This window comes from Elephantulus edwardii, unplaced genomic scaffold, assembly GCF_000299155.1.
Source record: "Elephantulus edwardii isolate Elephantulus edwardi_28Jun2011 unplaced genomic scaffold, EleEdw1.0 scaffold00216, whole genome shotgun sequence".
In the NCBI taxonomy this organism is placed as follows: Eukaryota; Metazoa; Chordata; class Mammalia; order Macroscelidea; family Macroscelididae; genus Elephantulus; species Elephantulus edwardii.
In genome coordinates this window covers 4037161-4055606 of record NW_006399966.1, presented here as the reverse complement: position 1 = coordinate 4055606, position 18446 = coordinate 4037161, and the positions used below count along the sequence as shown (strand labels likewise).

Below are 18446 nucleotides of genomic sequence, written 5' to 3'. Positions count from 1 at the left end.
CCGGCATTCCCGCCCCTAACACCCCAACCTCCAGCCCACCCCACCGCCCTCTACTCCCCGCACTGCCCGCCCCACCTCGGCTCAGCTCTCAAACACCCGCTACCTGAGAACGTGGTGTGAAGGCTAGAATCATAGAGGTTCTGAGGGTCCAAGAGCCTCTAAAATTGGGGTGGAGATAGGGGAAAGAAGGACTAACGTTTAAAACACACTCTCAGAGATAGGAGGTTCCTAAGTACCTCAAAATGTGTAAGGACTCGATCCACCTCCTCCTACTCTCCACACTGTCCTCAACTGTGTTGGGGGCTGCGGAGCAGTGTTGAGGTTGCATGCGGTTGGCAATCAGACCTGGATTGTTGTCGAACTCCTTCCTGCCTCTTGTTTAAACTGTGGGCAATCAGGTCCTCAAAGCCTTCTTTCTCTCAAGCGTGAGGATCTTCATAATCCCCACCTCATGGGGCTGTTTAAAACATTAAGTGAAATATGATACAAAGAACACAGGCCTGGCCTGAGGAAGCGCACAGAAGATGTTGCGGGTCCAGGGTGAGGTGGGGTCGACGAGTGTACTCAGGTAACCTCATCCATTACTGGCCGGTCCTCATGTCTAGGAAGTTCTTCCACCAGTCGACCCAAGCTTCCTTCTCTCCCACTGAGAATCGACGATTGACACTACTACTTCTGGCTTCATCAAGTCACAGTTTTGTCAGTCATTGAACCCCACATTTGAAGATAGGCTTGCCTCATCCCAGTTCAGTTCTCTTCTTTAAGTTCTTGTTGTCATCAACACTCCCCTCTGGCATGGCCATCGAATCTTTCCTGTCTGGTCACCTTCTCTTTCTTTTGAAGCCTATGAGGGGACTGGATTCTTGGAACAAAGGCTTGATCTTACAGAGGACAGCAGGCTTCCTGCCTTTCGGGATCCCCTGGCTGGGTCTTCTGACATAAGAGAACTTCATGCCGAGCTTTTGGACAAAATTGTCAAATTATCTCTTTTCTTTTTAACAGAAATTTCCATTTAACTGTATTTCTCAGTTCTGTTCTTACATAACCAATTTTTTTGGAAGCTCCACACAGGACTTTATACTTCTCCCTGGTGAAATTCATCTTTTTGGTTTCCACCCAATTTTACAATCTGTCAAGGCTGCCTTGAATCTGTTTCAGTCACCCATTGTGTTGGAGCTTCCTCCCAGCCATCTGCAGGGCAGTTACTTCCTCTGCCTCCATTCAGAGGGTCACAACGATGCCAGGAGGCCAGGGCAGGCGGCTTTGAAACACCTTCATAGCCATCTTCAGCTTTATCAGAATGATTCAGGTCTACGTCTGAGTCTTTGCCCTCCAGCTCACATTCTCTTAACGACAAATGACAAATGCCTTGCAAAATCAAGACAAGTCATCAGGGGCCATGTGATTACAGTGATGAGGAGGGGCAGTGATTTGGCTGATGTTCAAGGATCACAGTTTTTAGTTTATTTATTTAAAATTCAGCGTCTTGTAAATAGTCTTAAATGTTCCATTACCAAACTACAACTTGCTATGCGTCAATGTAAAATTATTCTATTATTATTTTCAGAGTTTACCTTTTATCTTTGAGTGAAATCTAATGCCAGCAGCTCTTGTGAGGTCATCCGTTCATCAATGACATCCTCCAGCACAATGTGTAGTAGCATCAAAGCCCTAAGTCCTCTCCTTATGGCCATTGGGTGTTGTTGCATGCTTGGTGTTGGGCCAGCTCTCTGACCTCATCTTCTAGATCCTTCACCTACCCATCTCTAGTCACATAACCCTCTTCATACCAAGGCCGCTCTCACCTCAGGGCCTTTGCACGGCTCTTTTGTCAGGAACACTTTATCCCTAGCATGACTTGGTCATGTCTCTGCTTGCCTCATCAGAAAGACTTCCCCTGACCACCCTCCCCAGCATCCCACATGCCTTCTCTCTCTCCCCTTACTCATAGCTTTTACAACGACTGACCTGACATACCTTTTTTAAATTGAGATTTTAATGAAAGTTTACTAAGAACTTGGGTTTCCAATCCTTCACTATTGTACATTTTCCCCCCTGCCCCAGATCGCTTTTTTCTTTGGGAAAAAGTTCTTTAATTTTATACAGTTTTCACCCCCTGCCCCTGCCGCCCCAGATCATTTTACTGTGCAGCTCTTATTCTGGACTCTTGTCATGCCAATAATACCTAATCGTATTTTCCTTTTATACAGTTCTCTCCTTCATCTGTTTCAATGCCATATACATTATTTATACCCGCTTTTCTTAGTTTTTCCCCAACCCCTATGTCAGTCCTATTTTACAACACTGGCATTATGCTGTATTTGTCTTTTTGTGATTGAGATATTTCACTCAGCATAATGTCCTCCATAGTCACCCATTTTGTATAATATTTCATGAGTTATTTTTCAGTGCTGCATAATATTCCACTGTGTGAATATACCACAGCTTCTCTATCCATTTGTTTGTTGATGGGCACTTGGGTTGTTCCCAACTCTGCTATTTTGAACAAAGCAGCAATAAACATGGGTGTGCATATATCTGCTTGGGTGGCAGTTCTGGTTTCTTTAGAGTATATTCCCAGTAGTGGAATTGTTGGGTCAAATGGGGCATTCCTTTATTGGTTTATCCTCTACCCCTCATTTAGGTAAATTCCGTGAGGACAAGGGCTTTGTTTACTGCCCCACGTCCACACTTGGACTAGTGGCAAGTATATGGTAGGTGCTGGGTAAATATCTTTTTGACAAATGGATCAAAAACTTTCACAGGAGCCCAGGCAGACTCCTCCACCTCTACCCTTAATCCCAAGCACAGCACTTGGAGAGCTGTTTTCTACTCTTGGATCTTCTGAGGCCTCCATGCCTGGTGCCCTTCCTCCTAACTGAAGTCTCTTGTTCTTGGTGGGAAGATGCGACCCCACCAGGTGGCTTGAGAGCAATCTTTGTTCTCCGTCTCCTGGTATGGCACTGCCTTCCTTTGGCTAAGGGCTTAGCCAGCCTCCCCAAATCTCACTCCAAACCCAGCCTTGTTATTGCTGTTAGGTTGTCATTTGAGTCAGTTCCAACTACAGGAGAGAGCATAGCTGCCTCTTAGGATTTGAAAAGCTGCCATCATGATAGGACCAGTCTTTTATCCCATGGAGTGTCTGATGGGTTTGAACCATTAGCCTTTCAGCTTGCAATTGAGAACTTAAATATTGTGCCACGAGAGCTCCTAATGCCATCTCCCCTTCCTTCAAACTCTCCAGTTCTCCCAAGGCCTCCAGCCTCACCTGGGAACTTTGTCACCCTTTGTCCCTTATTCCTCTCACACTTCTGGCCTCTCCACTCTACTTCCTAACTCCCCAGAGGCAGCACTTAAAACCCTGGTTCAGACCTTCCCTCTCACACTCCCATCAACCCTAACTCCCACCCTGGCTGTTTCAGGGCCTGGTCCCCGCCCTGACCCCAGAAGGAGGCAGCACACTGGTGGAAGGTTCAGTTCCTTTATTAGACAGCAGGGAGGAGGTGGCACAGCTCTGTAAGGTAGGAGGACACCCAGAGGCTCCACGGAACAGCTCCAGCTTGTGGGTGATCAGAGCTGGGGGTCACTCAGTGGATAGAAAAGGGCAGAGTGTGCACTACCCCCAACCTTCCTGCTGGGACAGAGTGGGGAGCATTGTCACTCTTCCTCCTCATCATCTTCCCCTTCTAGGGGAGGGCGGTTCCGCTTGAAGAAGCCGACCTGGTTTGGAACAGGGATGGGGGTCAGGGTGTGGAGCTGATCCTTGGGCCCGAGAGCATCACTGGGGAAGATGTGCTAGCAGACCTTAAGATGTGCCCCCTCCACTCGGTTGGCACACACCGTGACCCCACAGAGTCACAAAAGGGCAGTTTCCTCTTTTAGAAAGAGTGTGCAATTGCATGTGTGTATAGAGGGTATGTGTTCTTTTTCTCCTTGAATTTTAATTCCATACAGAATTGTTCTCCCATAGAATTGTGAAGTACATGATTCTAGCACATGGTGATATGTATCTGATTATAAAAAATTTACTGTGTGGTTTTCCCTAAAAGCACTGTGGTCTCCCAGGGCACAGACCTCCTGAGTGTGCGTAACAGTGTTAGAGGGAGTTCCAGATGGAAGGGAGCAGTGAGCCCAGACCCACAGAAGGGAGAGGCAGGATCTAAATCACACTTAGGTCTGCTGCCCAGTCAGGGGGAAGGTCAGAGCTGGGAGGATGTGAACCCTATTCTTCTTAGCAGTGCTGGGGTTCCTGAAGGCAGGACTCCTGCCCTGGGGCTCTTCCTCTCAGGGAGAAACCCAGACTCCCAGCAACCCTGCAGGACAGAGTGGACCTGACTGTCCCATGGTGCTTCTAAGGCTGTAGCCTTTCCAAGAAGGCAGCACATCTTTCTCCCAGGGAGATTGCCTGGACAGCAGCAAGTTAGCCTAACCAGGGCTCCACCTCTCTCTTTCAAGGAGGAAGGATCTAAAGGTTTTAGTGTTTGAGGTGCCACCCCTCTCAGAAGTGCATGCCTAGGAGAGTGACATTTTAATGGTAAAGATATGTGTGGTGTGGTGGGCCTTGGGTCACCCACTCGGACCACCATCTCTCCTTACTGTCTTGTGAAGGAGGGCAGCCCAAGAAGGCATCCCCCGAGGGTCTCTACTCCCTCACCTTCCACATGGCCAGGACCACGAGTGTGAGCAGCAGCAGACCGCCAAGCACGGCTACCAGGATCCACCAGATAGGAATGGCCTCATCTTCCAACACCCGAACCAGGTAAGTGTTCACCTGGGAACAAACCCAAGGGCCTCCTCAGCTCTTGTGACCACTTCCTAAGCCAAGACTTGAACCCATGGAGGGCTGACTCTCAAACAAGCCATCTACCTGTACCACTCATCCCCTCGGACCAGGCCCTGCCCACACTCTGGCTGGGCACTGCCCCGTGCAAAGCCCTTCCTGCAGGGCTCCGGATACTCACATGTGCTTCCCCGCTGGGGAGGCTGAGCACAGGCACCGCATACGGAAGGGAGGAGACGTTGAACCATGCATGGGACTCCAGGACAAACTGATTAGATAGGTTCTGGGTAGGATGGAGGGTGGTTGGTTGTTGTGTACGTGGGGTCGGAACTGACCCATAGCTGGCCATCCAAGGGTTTTCAGAGGCAGTTAATTGCACAGGCAGAGATTACCCATCCTTCTCCACAGAGCAGCTTTCGAAATGCGTGCCTTTGGCATGGCAGCGCAGCTTCTTGCCACTAGGCCACCAGTGCTCATTTATGTCCACCCAGACTTCCTGGATGCAAGATTTCTGATGCTTTCCTCCTGCCTGAGGAGTCCAGCTCCTCCTGGGCTAATCTCACCTCCACTCAAAGAAAATCAGGCCCTCCTACCAAGGCCCTCTTTACGCAAAGCAAACCAGGCCCCTACCTCAGGAAGCCACGCCCATCACAGACAAGCCCCACCCATTGCTGCAAAGCCCCGCCCATCGCTGCCCTCCCCAGAGCCCTGCCCTACCTGGCGGAGGCTGGGCAGCCGGGAGACAGCCAGCATGGTGACCATGGCCCGCTGGCCGCGCTCCATCTCCTCCAGCTCACACTCCACGACAGTACAGGGTGCTGACTCGCAGTCCTGGGGGGACGCGTTATCAGTCTTCAACACTTCTAATCCAACTAGAGGGCCAGGGGACCAGGGAGCTCAGGCTGCCCCCTCAGGGCCCCTAATTCAAGCTTCAAACACTGTCTCTGAATGAGGTGACTGACAGCCCCTTCCTTGCTGGGAGACGGTGGAGAGAAGTGGGTCACATAGCATTAAATATCTAGAAATTTTGAAGCCCTAAGGGGTCCTGAAGTGGGGAACCGCTTGGCTACTAACTGAAAGGTCTGAGGTTCAAACCCACCAGCTTCTCCACGGGAGTGGCAGTATGCTTCTATAGACATCACTGCCCTGGGAACCCTACTGGACAGTTCTACTGTGTCTTGTAAGGTTCCTGTGAATTGAAACCCAGCTTGCTGGTCAGGGTTTGGCTTGTAACACTGCTTGGACATAAATTCATTCATTTCTCCCTTCAAATGCACTGGAAACTTTAACAAATGCAGAACCATTCAGGCTGTGCACTTGGAGCAGCCCCAAGGCTGCCTGTGAGGCCCTCTCCTGCCCCCTTCCTTCTGCCCCTGGGCCCCAAGGAAGCCCCATCTGGACACATCAGAGCCTGCTCACCACTAGAACTGGGTCCTCCTGCTCCAAGGGCTGCTGCCTGCCTGGTGCAGGTGCCTGTCTGCGCTCCCGCTTGTGACGAGCTGGGGATGGGCTGGGGGTGGGCAGCCTCCAGTCCAGCTGGGGAGGCAAAGGAGTGGTCAGGCCCTTGTGTGCCCAGTTCCCACTCCCCAAGGTGATCTGGTTGCCAGTCAGGAGACTCCCCACAGCTTTCTTCCACCATGGCTCTCACCTTGAGGGGGTTAGGGGAGGGCTGTGGGGAGCACTGGAGTCCTCCCTGGGGTTGCACATCCAAGATGTAGAGCAAGTCAGAGGGCTGGGACTGGCTGGGGATGTACAGGCTGAGACGCAGGCCCCTGACAGCCCCCGGGCCTCTGTTGTAGAGCTGGGGACAGGGTTGGTGGCAGGATGTCAGGTGGGCTCCTAGGACCCACCCAACCTTGGTCTGGAGCCCAGAGGGGTCTCCTCACCTCATAGGTATGCTGCACTTTGGGGCCCAAGGTGTCTGAGTTTTTCTCCTCCTCGTCATCTTCTTCAGCCACCACCACCAGGGTGGCTGGAATGGAGTTCCTGAGAGTTCCCGAACCCCCAGTGTGAGCCTCACCCGATGGCTCTCCCAGGGCCCCCTGAACCTCAGGCCCTGCTTGCCATCACATGCCCCCCCGAGGCTCTCACCCTCGCAGTTCCACGTGGGCCTCTGCCATGATTGGCACAGACAGCAACACCATCTCGCTGTTTGGATTCTGGCTATTCTTGCTGGAGGGGAGGGGGTGAGGAGAGGAAGATGAGGGACACTAACCTGGGGCAGAATTTCAAGGGGTTCAGGGCTAGTTAATTCTACAAACAGCATGCTACACTGTAGTTAGACCAGAGAAAAAACTTCCTCTAGGGTGCCAACACTCAGAAACAAGTCTCCGAGGAAGAAAGGGAATAAGGGGACCTGAAAAACAGGCATTTCAAAAAGACTCTTGTGTCCTGATAGCATCTGAGGGTTTCCACATCGGGGTCAGTTTGGGGAAGGATAGTAGGGAGAGGTGCACCCCGGTCCAGTACCTCCTGATCTGCAGCTGGAAGGACACAAACTCCCCAGCCTCTTCTAGGTTCCCCACACTCACCAGCATCGTGATTTCAATCTGGGAAACAGGAGGGCCCAAGTCATCGCCTCAATGCCCACTCCCTTCCAAGGCCCCCATTATTATCTGTCTTACACAGAAACCCACCCAGAGTGGGAGTCACTCAAGAACAAACGACCAGGGAGTGTGACAATCACTCAAAGTGATCTGACTCCAAAACCTGATCCCTAAAACTTGACTATCTGTCAACAAGCCCCTGGAAAGATCCAGCCCCAAACCCCACCCTCACCTGGGCGTCCATCTTCATGGGGTTGCCCAGCTCACACAGCACCACCTTGGTCTTGTTCTCTTTCTTCTGGTTACAGATGAGCCTTTCAAACCCCTTCGAAGAGGCAATTTCCAAGAAAGGAGATGGTTATGGACATCTTACAAGTATTTATGCTCCCTTGGAAAGTCTGCAAAGGTTCAAATCCTTGGGGAGCAAGAGAGGGGTCTCCTGGGGTTAGAGCTCAAGGACTGTCTTATTCTCCTTCGGTCACAGCAGTAGCAATTTATTATTTTTTGTTTTGGAAATGAAACCCACACCACATGACATGGAGTATGACCCCATTGTTTTAAACAGAATGAACAAAATGAAATATAAATACATACAAGCATAAGGAGAAAGTTAGCAAATGTTAACAGAGCTGGCATTTGGTTTCTGAGTTATTCTGGTTTCCTATCATAGTTTCTGAACTGTATGCTATTAGCAAATGTTCCTCTTCCAATTTAAATACATACACCCAAAGGCATGCAGTTCGAATCCACCAGCTCCTCCGTGGAAGAAGGATAGGCAATCCCCTCCCATGCGATTTACTGCCTCTGAAAACCAGCCGGAGGGACAGCTAGAGTCAGTCTGACTCAATGGCAAACAACAATAGCAACACACACACACACACACACACACACACACACACGTACAAACACTACAAACACGTATAAACTGGTCTGTTCGGTAAGCCTTTGTATGATTCACAATAAAAAGTTAAAACGGAAAGCACCGGAGAGCCCAGTTTTCCTCTGGCATACCCAGGGTTGTAATGACTCAAAGTGGGAAAAATATATGTACATGTATATTCCTCAGAAGCAAGGCTGGTGAGACCTGGTCCCACATACTTTGGTCATGTTGTCAGGAGAGGCTGGTCCCTGGAAGAAGACAGGGGTCGGCGCAAAAGAGGAAGAACCTCTCATTGAGACGGATTGTCACCATGACTGCAGCTGGGGGCGTAAGGATGCAGACTGTGCGGATGGGCAGGCTTGCTTTCTGAGGTACACAGGGTGACTGAGCTGAGCTGATGGCATCCACGCACAACAAAGACACACACATCTCACCACCACCAAGTCGATTCTGACTCACAGAGAGCTTCCACTGAGTTTTCAAGGCTGAACATTTGTACAAGAGTAGGGGGCCTCATCTTTCTCCCTTGGAGCCATTAATGGGATTTACCCCCCTGACCTTCTGGTTGGCAGCCCAACATGTGATGCACTAAGCCCCCAGGACTCAATATATATATAAATGTAATACATGAAAAAAAAAGTAATACATGATACAGTAGAAATTAGCTTTTACAGCAAAGCATAAGAGTTAAGGCTCTTTCACTCCCCACATCTTTGGTAGTGCCTTCCAAAGGCACCAGGGGTTCAGGACCTCACCTCAATGTTGCTGAGGGCTCGCATGTAGTGGGCACCCGGGGGCAGGTGCACGACCAGCTCGGCCTCATATGCCCCCTCGCCTTTGTTGGTAGCGTTCATCTGAAGCTCCAGCACATTGTCAGGCCCAATCAGGAGTGGGGAGCCCCTCCTGTGGGGGACAAGCATGAAGCCTGGATGCATGGTCCAGGCTGAGGGGTGAGGGAAGAGTTAAGGACGGCAGGAAGCAGGGAGGAAGGGGGCATCTTTGGTGTAAAGAGGGCCAGGGCAGGGTAGTGGGGGGTCTGCTCACATGCTGGCAGCGAGCTCAAGCTGGGGCACACACAGGTCGTCCTCCCCACAGTCCAGAATGATACGGGTCTAGGGGGCACATCCAGGTGTGTGGGTGAGCTGCGGGCCAGGCTCACAGTCACAGCAGCGTTAGGAAAACAATACTGAGCTGAGATTCACATCAGAGTTTAGGAAATAAAAACCCTTGAGGTTGCAAAGGAATTCTGGAGAGAATGCTGGACTCTGGGAATTACATTAGGGTTTGGAATGATGGCAAAGCATGGATGGTGACACCAGGCTTACGGGTTCACATCCACACTCGGAGTTCACATCGGGGTATAAAGAATATTGAGATCTGGGGACTTTCGTTAGAGTTAAGTTGTCATCAGAGAATCTAGGTGTCATCAAGGTTTTGGGGCTCATGTTAGCTCTCATGCAAGCTTTCTAGTAGAGGTCCCACATCCCACAGGCCTGTCTCGGTCTACTCTAACCTGTTTCTGGACATGGGTGTCTCCATGCAGCACGACAGTAGGGGACAATCCAGCCTCCTCAGGCTGCAGGGACAAGTCGAAACTGAGCACGATGGGGCTCAGCTTGTCCCGGAAATCAGCCTCATCCTGGGGAATTGGGACGAGAGTCAGGCCTCCTGTGGCCAGTGGGGACTACACCCCACGGGGCACAGTGCCCACCCTCCAGGCCTGGGCATACCCGCAGGAAGGCTTTGGTGGTGTGGCAGATGGGGCTGCGCTGCCCGCCCAGGTCCAGGGTCAGGGTTGTGCTCGCCTGCTCAGAGCCCAGGAACAGCATGCGCCGGCCCTGGCGGGGCTTCTGCCGGTCCAGCTGCAGCTCTGCGTTCACACCTGGCAGAGCCAGTGAGCAGAAGGTCAGAGCCCCCCCAGCCAGTCTCCAGGGGAACCCTGCTCACCCTGCCCTGCCACTCACGCAGCTTCTGGGGAATGTTGTGCCCGGTGGCTCCCACACACAGCTTGATGTCAAAGCTGCAATGATGACAGCAACGCTCAGGGGCAGGGGCTCCGCCGAAACCTGGGTTCTGCCTGCCCCTGCTCCTGCCCCTCTGCCCCCTCACCAGCTCACTGCAGTGCTGGTCCGCGGAAGAGTACAGTTCTTCACAGCAGGGTTCAGGAAATCTTGCATCAACAGCTGGACGTTGGCCTTTACTACAGGCAGAGCTCTGGTGGGATGCAAGTGACACCATGGTCCCTCCTGGTCTGGCCTTCCCAGTGGTGTTGGCTGCTACATCCTGGGCCGCCCCTTCCCATCACAGGGATCAGTTCTCACCTGTATACTGCCACTTTGCTGGCCCCGTAAGCTCCCACCAGCAGGTCTACAGGTGTTAGGGACAGGAATCAGGATTGGCAATCTGAAGGGGTATAGTGTCCTTCCCTCTTCTTCCCAGAGATGCCCCCACACCACCTTCTCCTTTGGGAGTTTGGCCTGACATCCCATAACAAATGGGTCAGAGCCCTCAGCGGGTACCAGTTCTAAATGTCTCTTAGCATTTCCAGCTAGTGACCATGAGCCCTTCGAGCACAACTGGAGGTAGTTCAGGTGCACCTGGGTATCCATTGTCATCAATGTCCGTGGCACCTCTCAGGGCGAAACCGAAGCCGGAGCCTTCAGGAAAGGGGCTGTCCAGGACCTGGGATGGGCGAGAGCTCAGTCCCTCACTCTGGCCCTGATACACCAGCACCTGGCCCCGACCGCTGGGACCCCCGTAGGGCGCAGCCACTGCAACATCTGGAAGGAACATCAGGAAAGGAGAGCTGTGAGAGTTTGTGTCAAGCAGGCAGCCTGCCTGACGAGCAGGGCTTTCCAATGGAGGAGGAACATTAGGCCTGCCAGAGTAGAAGGTAAGAAAATCTATCACAGCTCTCACCACATTGTGAGTTAAATATATTGACAGCATGTGATTTAATGTGAAAGTGAGGCATTGTCATTGGGTCAAGTACAACTCATAGAGATCCTATTAACAACAGATCTGAACCTCGTCCTACCCTGTGGCATCCTCATCATCTCTGACATCCTGGAGCCCATTGCTGCAGTCACTGCATCAATTCATCTCATTGAGAGTCTGCTTCTCTTTCGCTGACTCTCCACCTTTCTAAGTCTTTGGGCAGATTCAAACCACCAACCTTTCCATCAATAGCCAAACACCATCCATGGACTCCCATTAAATAACAGACATCTGTTAAATACAGGCACTTCTTTCCCTAGGGACCTTCACCCCATTTCACCTCTGCCAAGGAAGTCCAGAGCCACATCTCAGGTTTTTCATCATGAATAACTTTTAAGATCTCCTTTAAATCTTCATTTGAGAGGGTATTACTTAATCATTACAATCTTATTAATGCATAAGAGTTATTTTTACATTACAGGAATTAAAATCTTTGTTATATGTGTTGCAACTGACATTCCTTTGTCTTGTGACTTTGCTTATAGTGCAGATTTGGTTTTTTTTAAATAGTTACTCAAAACAACTATAAGATATCATCTCACCTCAATGAAAATAGCAAAATTCAACAGAGCAGCAAACAACAAATGCTGGTGAGGCTGTGGAGAAACTTATTCACTGTTGGTGGGAATGTAAAATGGTGCAACCACTATGGAAGGGAGTATGGCATTTTCTCAAAAAGTTGGAAATGGAAATAACATTTGACCCAGCAATTCCACTACTGGGGATATACTCTAAAGAAACCATAACTGCCACCCAAGCAGATATATGTACACCCAGGTTTATTGCTGCTTTGTTCATAATAGCAAAGAGTTGGAAACAACCCAAGTGCCCATCAACAAACAAATGGATAGAGAAGCTGTGGTATAGTCACACAAAATGAAATATTATGCAGCACTGAAAAACAAAGAACTCATGAAATATTATACAAAATGGGTTACTATGGAGGACATTATGCTGAGTGAAATATCTCAGTCACAAAGGGACAAATACGGCATGATGCCATTGTTATAAAACAAGACTGACAGGTGAGTTAGGGGAAAACTAAGGAAAAAAGGGATAAATAATGTATATGGCATTGAAACAGATGAGGGAGAGAGCTGTAGTAAAGCAATATATAATTGGGTATTATTGGTATGACAAGAGTCCAGAATAAGAGCTGCATAGTTAAGTGGTCTGGGCAGGGGGAAGACTGTATAAAAAAGGAAAGAACTTTTTTTCCCAAAGAAAACAGTGAACTGGGGCAGGGGGAGGGGGGCACAGAGGAAAATATGCAACAATGAATGAGCGGAAATCCAAGTTCTTTATAAATAAAAGTTCTTTTACAATAAAATATCAGTTTAAAAAATACTTTTCTGGCGAGCTCTGGTGGCCTAGTGGCAAGAAGCTGCACTGCAATCCCAGTGGTTCACGGTTCAAATCCACCAGATGCTCTGCTGAAAAAGGAGGAACAATTTCCTCCTGTACCAGTCAGATCTGATTTGACGGTACACACACACAAACAAGAAAACAAAATAAAATTTAAAAAAAAAATACTTTTCTGACCCAGCTACATAGCAGAATTCACCCAAATGGCCCACTTCTGATCACAATGTCTCCCCCAAGCCCTTGGCTGTCACTCTCCTCCGGTCTGTTGGCTTCCTCATGCTGACTCTTTAGCCACCCTTGCCATATCCTTAGCCTTCGTGTCTCAATGCCAGTCCTCGGCATGCCTGGTTAGACCCTGCCTGGGGTAATGCAATATCCACTTGCTTAGGGCTGTTTAAGGAATTCTGGTGGTCTGAGCTCTGGTAGCTGTAGTAAGGAGTGGGACTGCCAACCCTGAAGGCTCACAATTTGAATGTACTAGCTGCTTGGAGGGAGAAAAATGGGCAATTTCCTCCCATGTAATTTTCTGAGTGGCCTCAGAAAACCCATCTGAGGGTCAGTTCTGAGTTGGTTACAACTTGATGGCAAATTAACAACAACAATATCTAGGGTGTTGTGGTGTGGTAAAGGCAGAGCCTGCCTGGTGGTTTGAATCCACACGCACCTCTTGAGGTAAAAGATGGGCAACCTCCCACCCACTTGACAACCTCCCAAAAACCTGCTGGAGGGTCAGGGATGAGTCGATCCTGCCTTGGTGGCAAGGAGTTTTAGTTTCAGAATTGTGTGAGAGACAGAGCAGACGGGGCACCATAAGTTCCTGGTCTCCCCTCTCACAGTCTGCTCAGCACCTATTTCGAGCCTTTTCCATTCTGTCAAGATCCTAACTCCCACTTCCTTTGTTAGACAAGGCTGTCTAACATCTCCTCAGCCTTTGGAGAAGCCACAGGTGTCACCATGTCACTCTTGTGTTAACAGTCCACATCCACTTCCTTTCCCCCTTCTTCTCTAGACCCTGAAGTACGTGCCGTTCTTTTACTTCTGTCATTGGGACTAAGAGTTCTACTCCTTATCCTTGGCTTTGCAGGCACTGTCCCCTCCCTCTGTCTCCCAACAAGATCATTTTCCTCCAGATTCTACTTCATTCTACTTGAGGTTCTTGCAACCTTCTCTTGCCCCTCCTCTCATTTCAGTCATTATCCTTCCTTGTCTTTCACAAACTGATCGAAAGGTTTACCTCCATTCTTCACAAACACATGAGCGTGAACGCGCGCGCAAATACACACACACACACACACACACACACACACACACACACACACACACACTCATACCTTGCTCCATAGCATTCTGGCCTCTGTCCCTACCCCATCCTAAAACAGTTATTGTCACTGTCACCAATGATGTTTTTGCAAAAGTCCATGGCTACTTCTCCAGTTCTTTCCAGCAGCATCAGAAGTCACTGGAACCTCTACCCTCCTGCTTGCAGTACCTCTTCTTTTTGAGTCTAGGCCAACAGCTCTTGGAGTATCTCTCCTACCTCGATGTGACACTCCTCTGTCCCATCCCAGACTGACTCTGTTGTGAGTTCTAAAGCCTCAGTCTTCTGCTGTGGAAATGGGGGAAGCTGCACGCAGATGTTCCCTGAGCATTTCTGTAAAATGTATCCAGTCAAGCCTTCTAAAGCCCACAGGTCCAGAGCTGAGTTGCTTGATCTCACTGTAGTAGGCCAGACCTGCTCCATGAGGCAGTGAGTGGCACCTTCACCCACCATCTTCTTCCTTTAGTCTACTCAGCAGGCCTCAGTAATCAAGTCCTAAGAACCTGTGAATTAGCATCATTTTGAACTCCACCACCAAATCTGTCACCATCCCTGGCCTGGATTAATGCAAGCACAATCCTAATTGATCTTAACTATCCAATCTGCTTGCCACTCAGCAGCAGTCTCTACATCACTTCTTCAATGGGATCACTCCACTTTCTGACTCCTGACACTCTCAGTTCAGATACAAGTTCCTGACTGTGACTGTTAACCTCTCTGCAGTGAGTGGTGCTCCCTGTTCCTCACCGTTATAGCCATCCAGGTCAAGGTCGCCCAGTGGAGCAATTGCGGAGCCAAATTGCCCGTAGAGCTGGGTGCCAGTCAGCAGGAGGCTGTGGGAGCCCAGCATGTGAAGGTGACGGGGCTGCAGGAACAAGTACACACGCCCCACTTCGGCTAGTTTGTGGTCCATGTATAGGGGCGCTCCTATCAGCAGATCGTGCCTCCTGTGAGTGTTATGTGAAAACTGTCAGGATAAACACTCAACCACCCTCACCCTTCCACTTAGCCTGGGTGGTCTCATGGAGGGTGACAGGTGACCAGGACCCAAATAGCTGGTGTGACATGCCCCCTCCTCACCCATCCCCGTTGACGTCAGTGACAGCCACGGAATGCCCGAAATAGGAAGCCACCTGCAGGAAAACGAGGCACACTGTAACTTGTACCCCCAGACACAGCATCCTCAGACATCGCTTTGAGACATCAGGTGACATCAGAGGTCCCATCTGCTACACTTTGCCATCTTCACTGAGATGCAGCTCCTACCTGCTCTCCAAGCAGCCGGTGCAGCGGTCTTGGATGGAATCTCGAGTCCAAAATCTCCACCTGTGGTAGGCAGGAGCCCACGGGCAGGTGTCATGCCCACGCCCGCATCAGCTCAGGGTGACAAGAGGGCAGGTGTTTTAGGGGGCACTGTCGAGCTGGGGCCTTTAGGATGAGAGTTAGAGGGCACTCACCGCTCCCAGGGTCCAACTCCAGGTGGGGGCGCCAAAGACATACTCTGGGGAAAGCCGGGTGCATCACAAGAGGTGCCTGGCTGCCGCCTTCGCCCACCCCACCCCGCAAAGTCGCATCCTGGAGGGTGAGTCCAGAGCAGTGCTTCTTCCCACTTGGGCTTCCTTCCCTTCACATCCCATCCACCCCGCTCCACCGCCTCCCCGACGGGATTTCTTGCCTGTTGTGTTGGGATTCCCGTCAAACTCGCCCAACGCCAGGGAGTACCCTGAGGATACAGTGCGAATTAGGATTTCCTAGAGGAGGAAGGAGGGAAGGGGAGCGAGGTAGGGGACTCCCGGCCAAAACCTATCCTGGGCTGATGGGACAGGAGGCCCGGTGTGAGGGGGCTGGGCAGCCTGCAGGTGGCGCTGCTGGCGCAGGAGGCAGCGGCGTCGGGTTTGGAGTCAAACAGGGTGGACGGCGCAGGTGGGCACTGACCCTGAAGAGGCTAGGGGAGCCTGGAAGCTCATTGCCAAGATTACCCCGGTAGCTGTCCAAGAACTCTTCTTGGGTAAAGTCGTGGGTGAAGTGCTGATGGGGAACGTGCCACAAGAGGGTGCCTGGATGGTAACTCGAGATGATATTCGCAATTGGAGCCCGGACCAGGAAGCCTACAGCGGAGGAACAGAGTGTAGGGGAGTCTCTCTGGGGCAGGGCGCCCGCGAGAAGGGAGAAGTTGATAGAAGGGAAGGGGGCATACCTAAAAAGTAGTAGCCACCGGGGGCTCCAAGTACCAGCTCTCCGTCCTGAAAGGCAAGCCCCGGAGGTGAGACGAGGACTTGCTTGAGGGCTGTTCCCCTGCCTCTCACGCTCCCTACTTGCCTGGCTGACCACCGCGCTGAAACCCGCTTCACAGCCTCGCCTGTCTCTACCTGGTAACACAGGGATCGTGGTGTGCGAACGAGCGCCTGCGCGCTGCGATGCAGGGCGGGGCGGTCTCGGGGCAGGGCGGTGGCGGGGCGAGGCAGGGGGCAGGGCGGGTTCGGAACGAGACCAGGTTAAGGGCGGGGCTAGACGGAAGTGGGCGTGACAGCAGGAGAGGAACTTACTGTTGCCTATTAGGACATAAACTTGGCTCATGGTGTTGGCCCGGCAGGGTGAGAATTCTACACGGCCGCTGCTTTGGAGCTGAGCCAAAAAACAGCCACCTACTGGGGACTTCTCGGCCTCATCGGTCTTTTCTACCACATTCCAGTGCTGCCAGGGGGCACAGGCCTGGAGCAGGGGCATAGGAGAGAGGGGAATGACACGGGGCTGGACCTCTGCCTCCCGCCTGCTCTCCCTTGTCCCGTGACCACACCACTATGTTGTCGCTCCAACTGACGACTGTAGCCCCCAATCCTTGTCTGGCCTTGAAGGTTTGGAACGTTTGGTAGTCCACTCTTTGGGTCTCATCCCCTGGAAGATAGAATAGGGTGCTGAAGCTCAGTGGTTCAGGCTTCCTCGGGAATCCTCTCTTCTTCCCTCCCTTGTCCAGGACTCACTGAGATCAAAGGACAGCGAGCTGCACTCAGCGCCCTCGGTCCTCCAGGGACACAGAAACACACCTCCGGTCTCCTCCTGACTGCGGCCCATGGTCCGAGGGGCACCCACCACGATCGCCACGCTGCAGAGAGCTGTGTGAGCGCAGTGGGCCCTCGATGCAAGCACTGCCTAGAGGACGCCTGGCCCAGTTTTCCTCGCCCGATTTCAGACCGTCATCTTCACTTTATGGGCAGTGGAACTAACTCAGAGGAGATAACATTCTGAGTTAAGAACGAAGCTTAGGGCTATAACCTGGTGTAGCCTGGTTGGCACTCCAGCCTGAGCTATATTACTAACCAGAGTTCAGCCTCAACAGACCTCAAAAATCATCCTTGTCAACCTCCATCACAAATGAGAAACTCAAGGCCCACAGCAGCAGTGACAGGGTCCAAGTTTCTTCTTCCAACCCCCAACTTCCCGTACGGCTCACCTTCCACGGCTGTCCTTGTAGAAATCCAATGAAAACCCAAAATGGCTGCCATTGGGGCCTGTGTAGGTGGTGATGTGCACTGAGTCCAGGTTCAATGCCCAGGTTGGGAGGATACCGAAGGGTCCTAAGCACAGCAGTGTCCACCCCAGGAGCCAGAGGACACGCAGTGGACACAAGGTTCTGGCCATATTCCTTCTCCCACAACCTACTAGGCAGGAATGGACTAGCTCCTTCCTTTTCCCTTCAGTTGCCACCACAGGAAATCTTATCAAACTGAAGACCAAAGTAACCTGATGAGTGGGCAGAGCATAGGGCTACAGAGCCTCTGCACACACCCACAAGAACTGTCGGAAAGGGGGTGAGGCTTATCGATGACTGCAACAATGCCTCTTTTCCTAGAAAACGGTTCATCACATGTCCTGCTGGTTCTGTCTCTCCCAGTCTCTGGAATCTTCTTTCCATCACCACCACCACTCTAACATTAAGTCACCACTGCTTCCTGTTTGGGGTAGCGCACCTCAACTGTAGACCATAGTTCTACAATTCTTTCTCCCTTGTCCCTCAAAGCTGACTGTACTGCTAGCCATTGACTCAGCCAGAAATAGGGGTAAGGGAAGCTGCTGCCTTTTGATAAGACTTTGGGCTGCTGTATCCTTTTGGATAAGGTACTTGGTCACTTCCTTCTAGGGCTTTGGGTAGCCTGTGCCAATCCTACTGAAGCAGCAGCTTCCTCACTCTTCATCTATCTTGGGGCAAGACTTGATGGTGTCCCTGTAAGTTAAGCTAGTGTTGAAATAAGGTTGGTAAATGGATCTTGACTTAAAAACAAGCAAATGGAGAGAATGTTAAATCAATCCACAGTATCCTGGTTCACAGGCTCTGAGATCATGCACTACCTATTCAGTTGAAGGCGGAACCTAGCTCAGGTGAGAGTTCTTGTTAAATGTGAACACATTAAGACTTGATGGGGAGGCTCCTCCCCAAATGCTTCAAGCCAGCAGTAGGAAGGAAGATTCTTTTTTTTAAATTTAGGTTGTTTATTTTTCATTTCAATGAACACCTACAGAGATTTTGGGATTCCATTCATTCATTGTTGCACCCTTCTCCCC

The 18446-nt window shown here is 50.9% G+C and overlaps 1 protein-coding gene across 1 annotated transcript; it reads right to left on the bottom strand.

Moving 5' to 3' along the window:
• Positions 1-3657: 3657 nt before the first annotated feature.
• On the bottom strand, positions 3658-17525 carry ITGA2B (integrin, alpha 2b (platelet glycoprotein IIb of IIb/IIIa complex, antigen CD41)). The gene is made up of 30 exons (XM_006897883.1): positions 17338-17525; positions 16868-16989; positions 16684-16781; positions 16433-16598; positions 16206-16255; positions 16084-16129; positions 15866-15994; positions 15562-15609; positions 15344-15387; positions 15153-15212; positions 14967-15019; positions 14634-14833; positions 10804-10986; positions 10528-10573; positions 10316-10420; positions 10171-10226; positions 9937-10088; positions 9720-9845; positions 9251-9318; positions 8962-9109; positions 7559-7651; positions 7250-7329; positions 6872-6952; positions 6667-6766; positions 6429-6581; positions 6200-6316; positions 5498-5611; positions 4962-5063; positions 4655-4771; positions 3658-3720 (listed from the first exon to the last, which is right to left on the bottom strand). Exons 1-30 carry the CDS (start codon positions 17523-17525, stop codon positions 3658-3660), a joined length of 3108 nt encoding a protein of 1035 aa, XP_006897945.1.
• Between the last annotated feature and the right edge of the window lie 921 nt (positions 17526-18446).

What these genes read in the sequence shown, in the direction of transcription:
- ITGA2B (XM_006897883.1), bottom strand. Translation starts at nt 17,525, where the DNA reads ATGGCCAGAACCTTGTGTCCACTGCGTGTCCTCTGGCTCCTGGGGTGG. An exon ending in TCAGCGCGGTGGTCAGCCAG is followed by an intron (nt 16,130 to 16,205) that starts GCAAGTAGGGAG and finishes CTTGCCTTTCAG; the next exon opens with GACGGAGAGCTGGTACTTGG. An exon ending in CCACCAAAGCCTTCCTGCGG is followed by an intron (nt 9,846 to 9,936) that starts GTATGCCCAGGC and finishes CCAATTCCCCAG; the next exon opens with GATGAGGCTGATTTCCGGGA.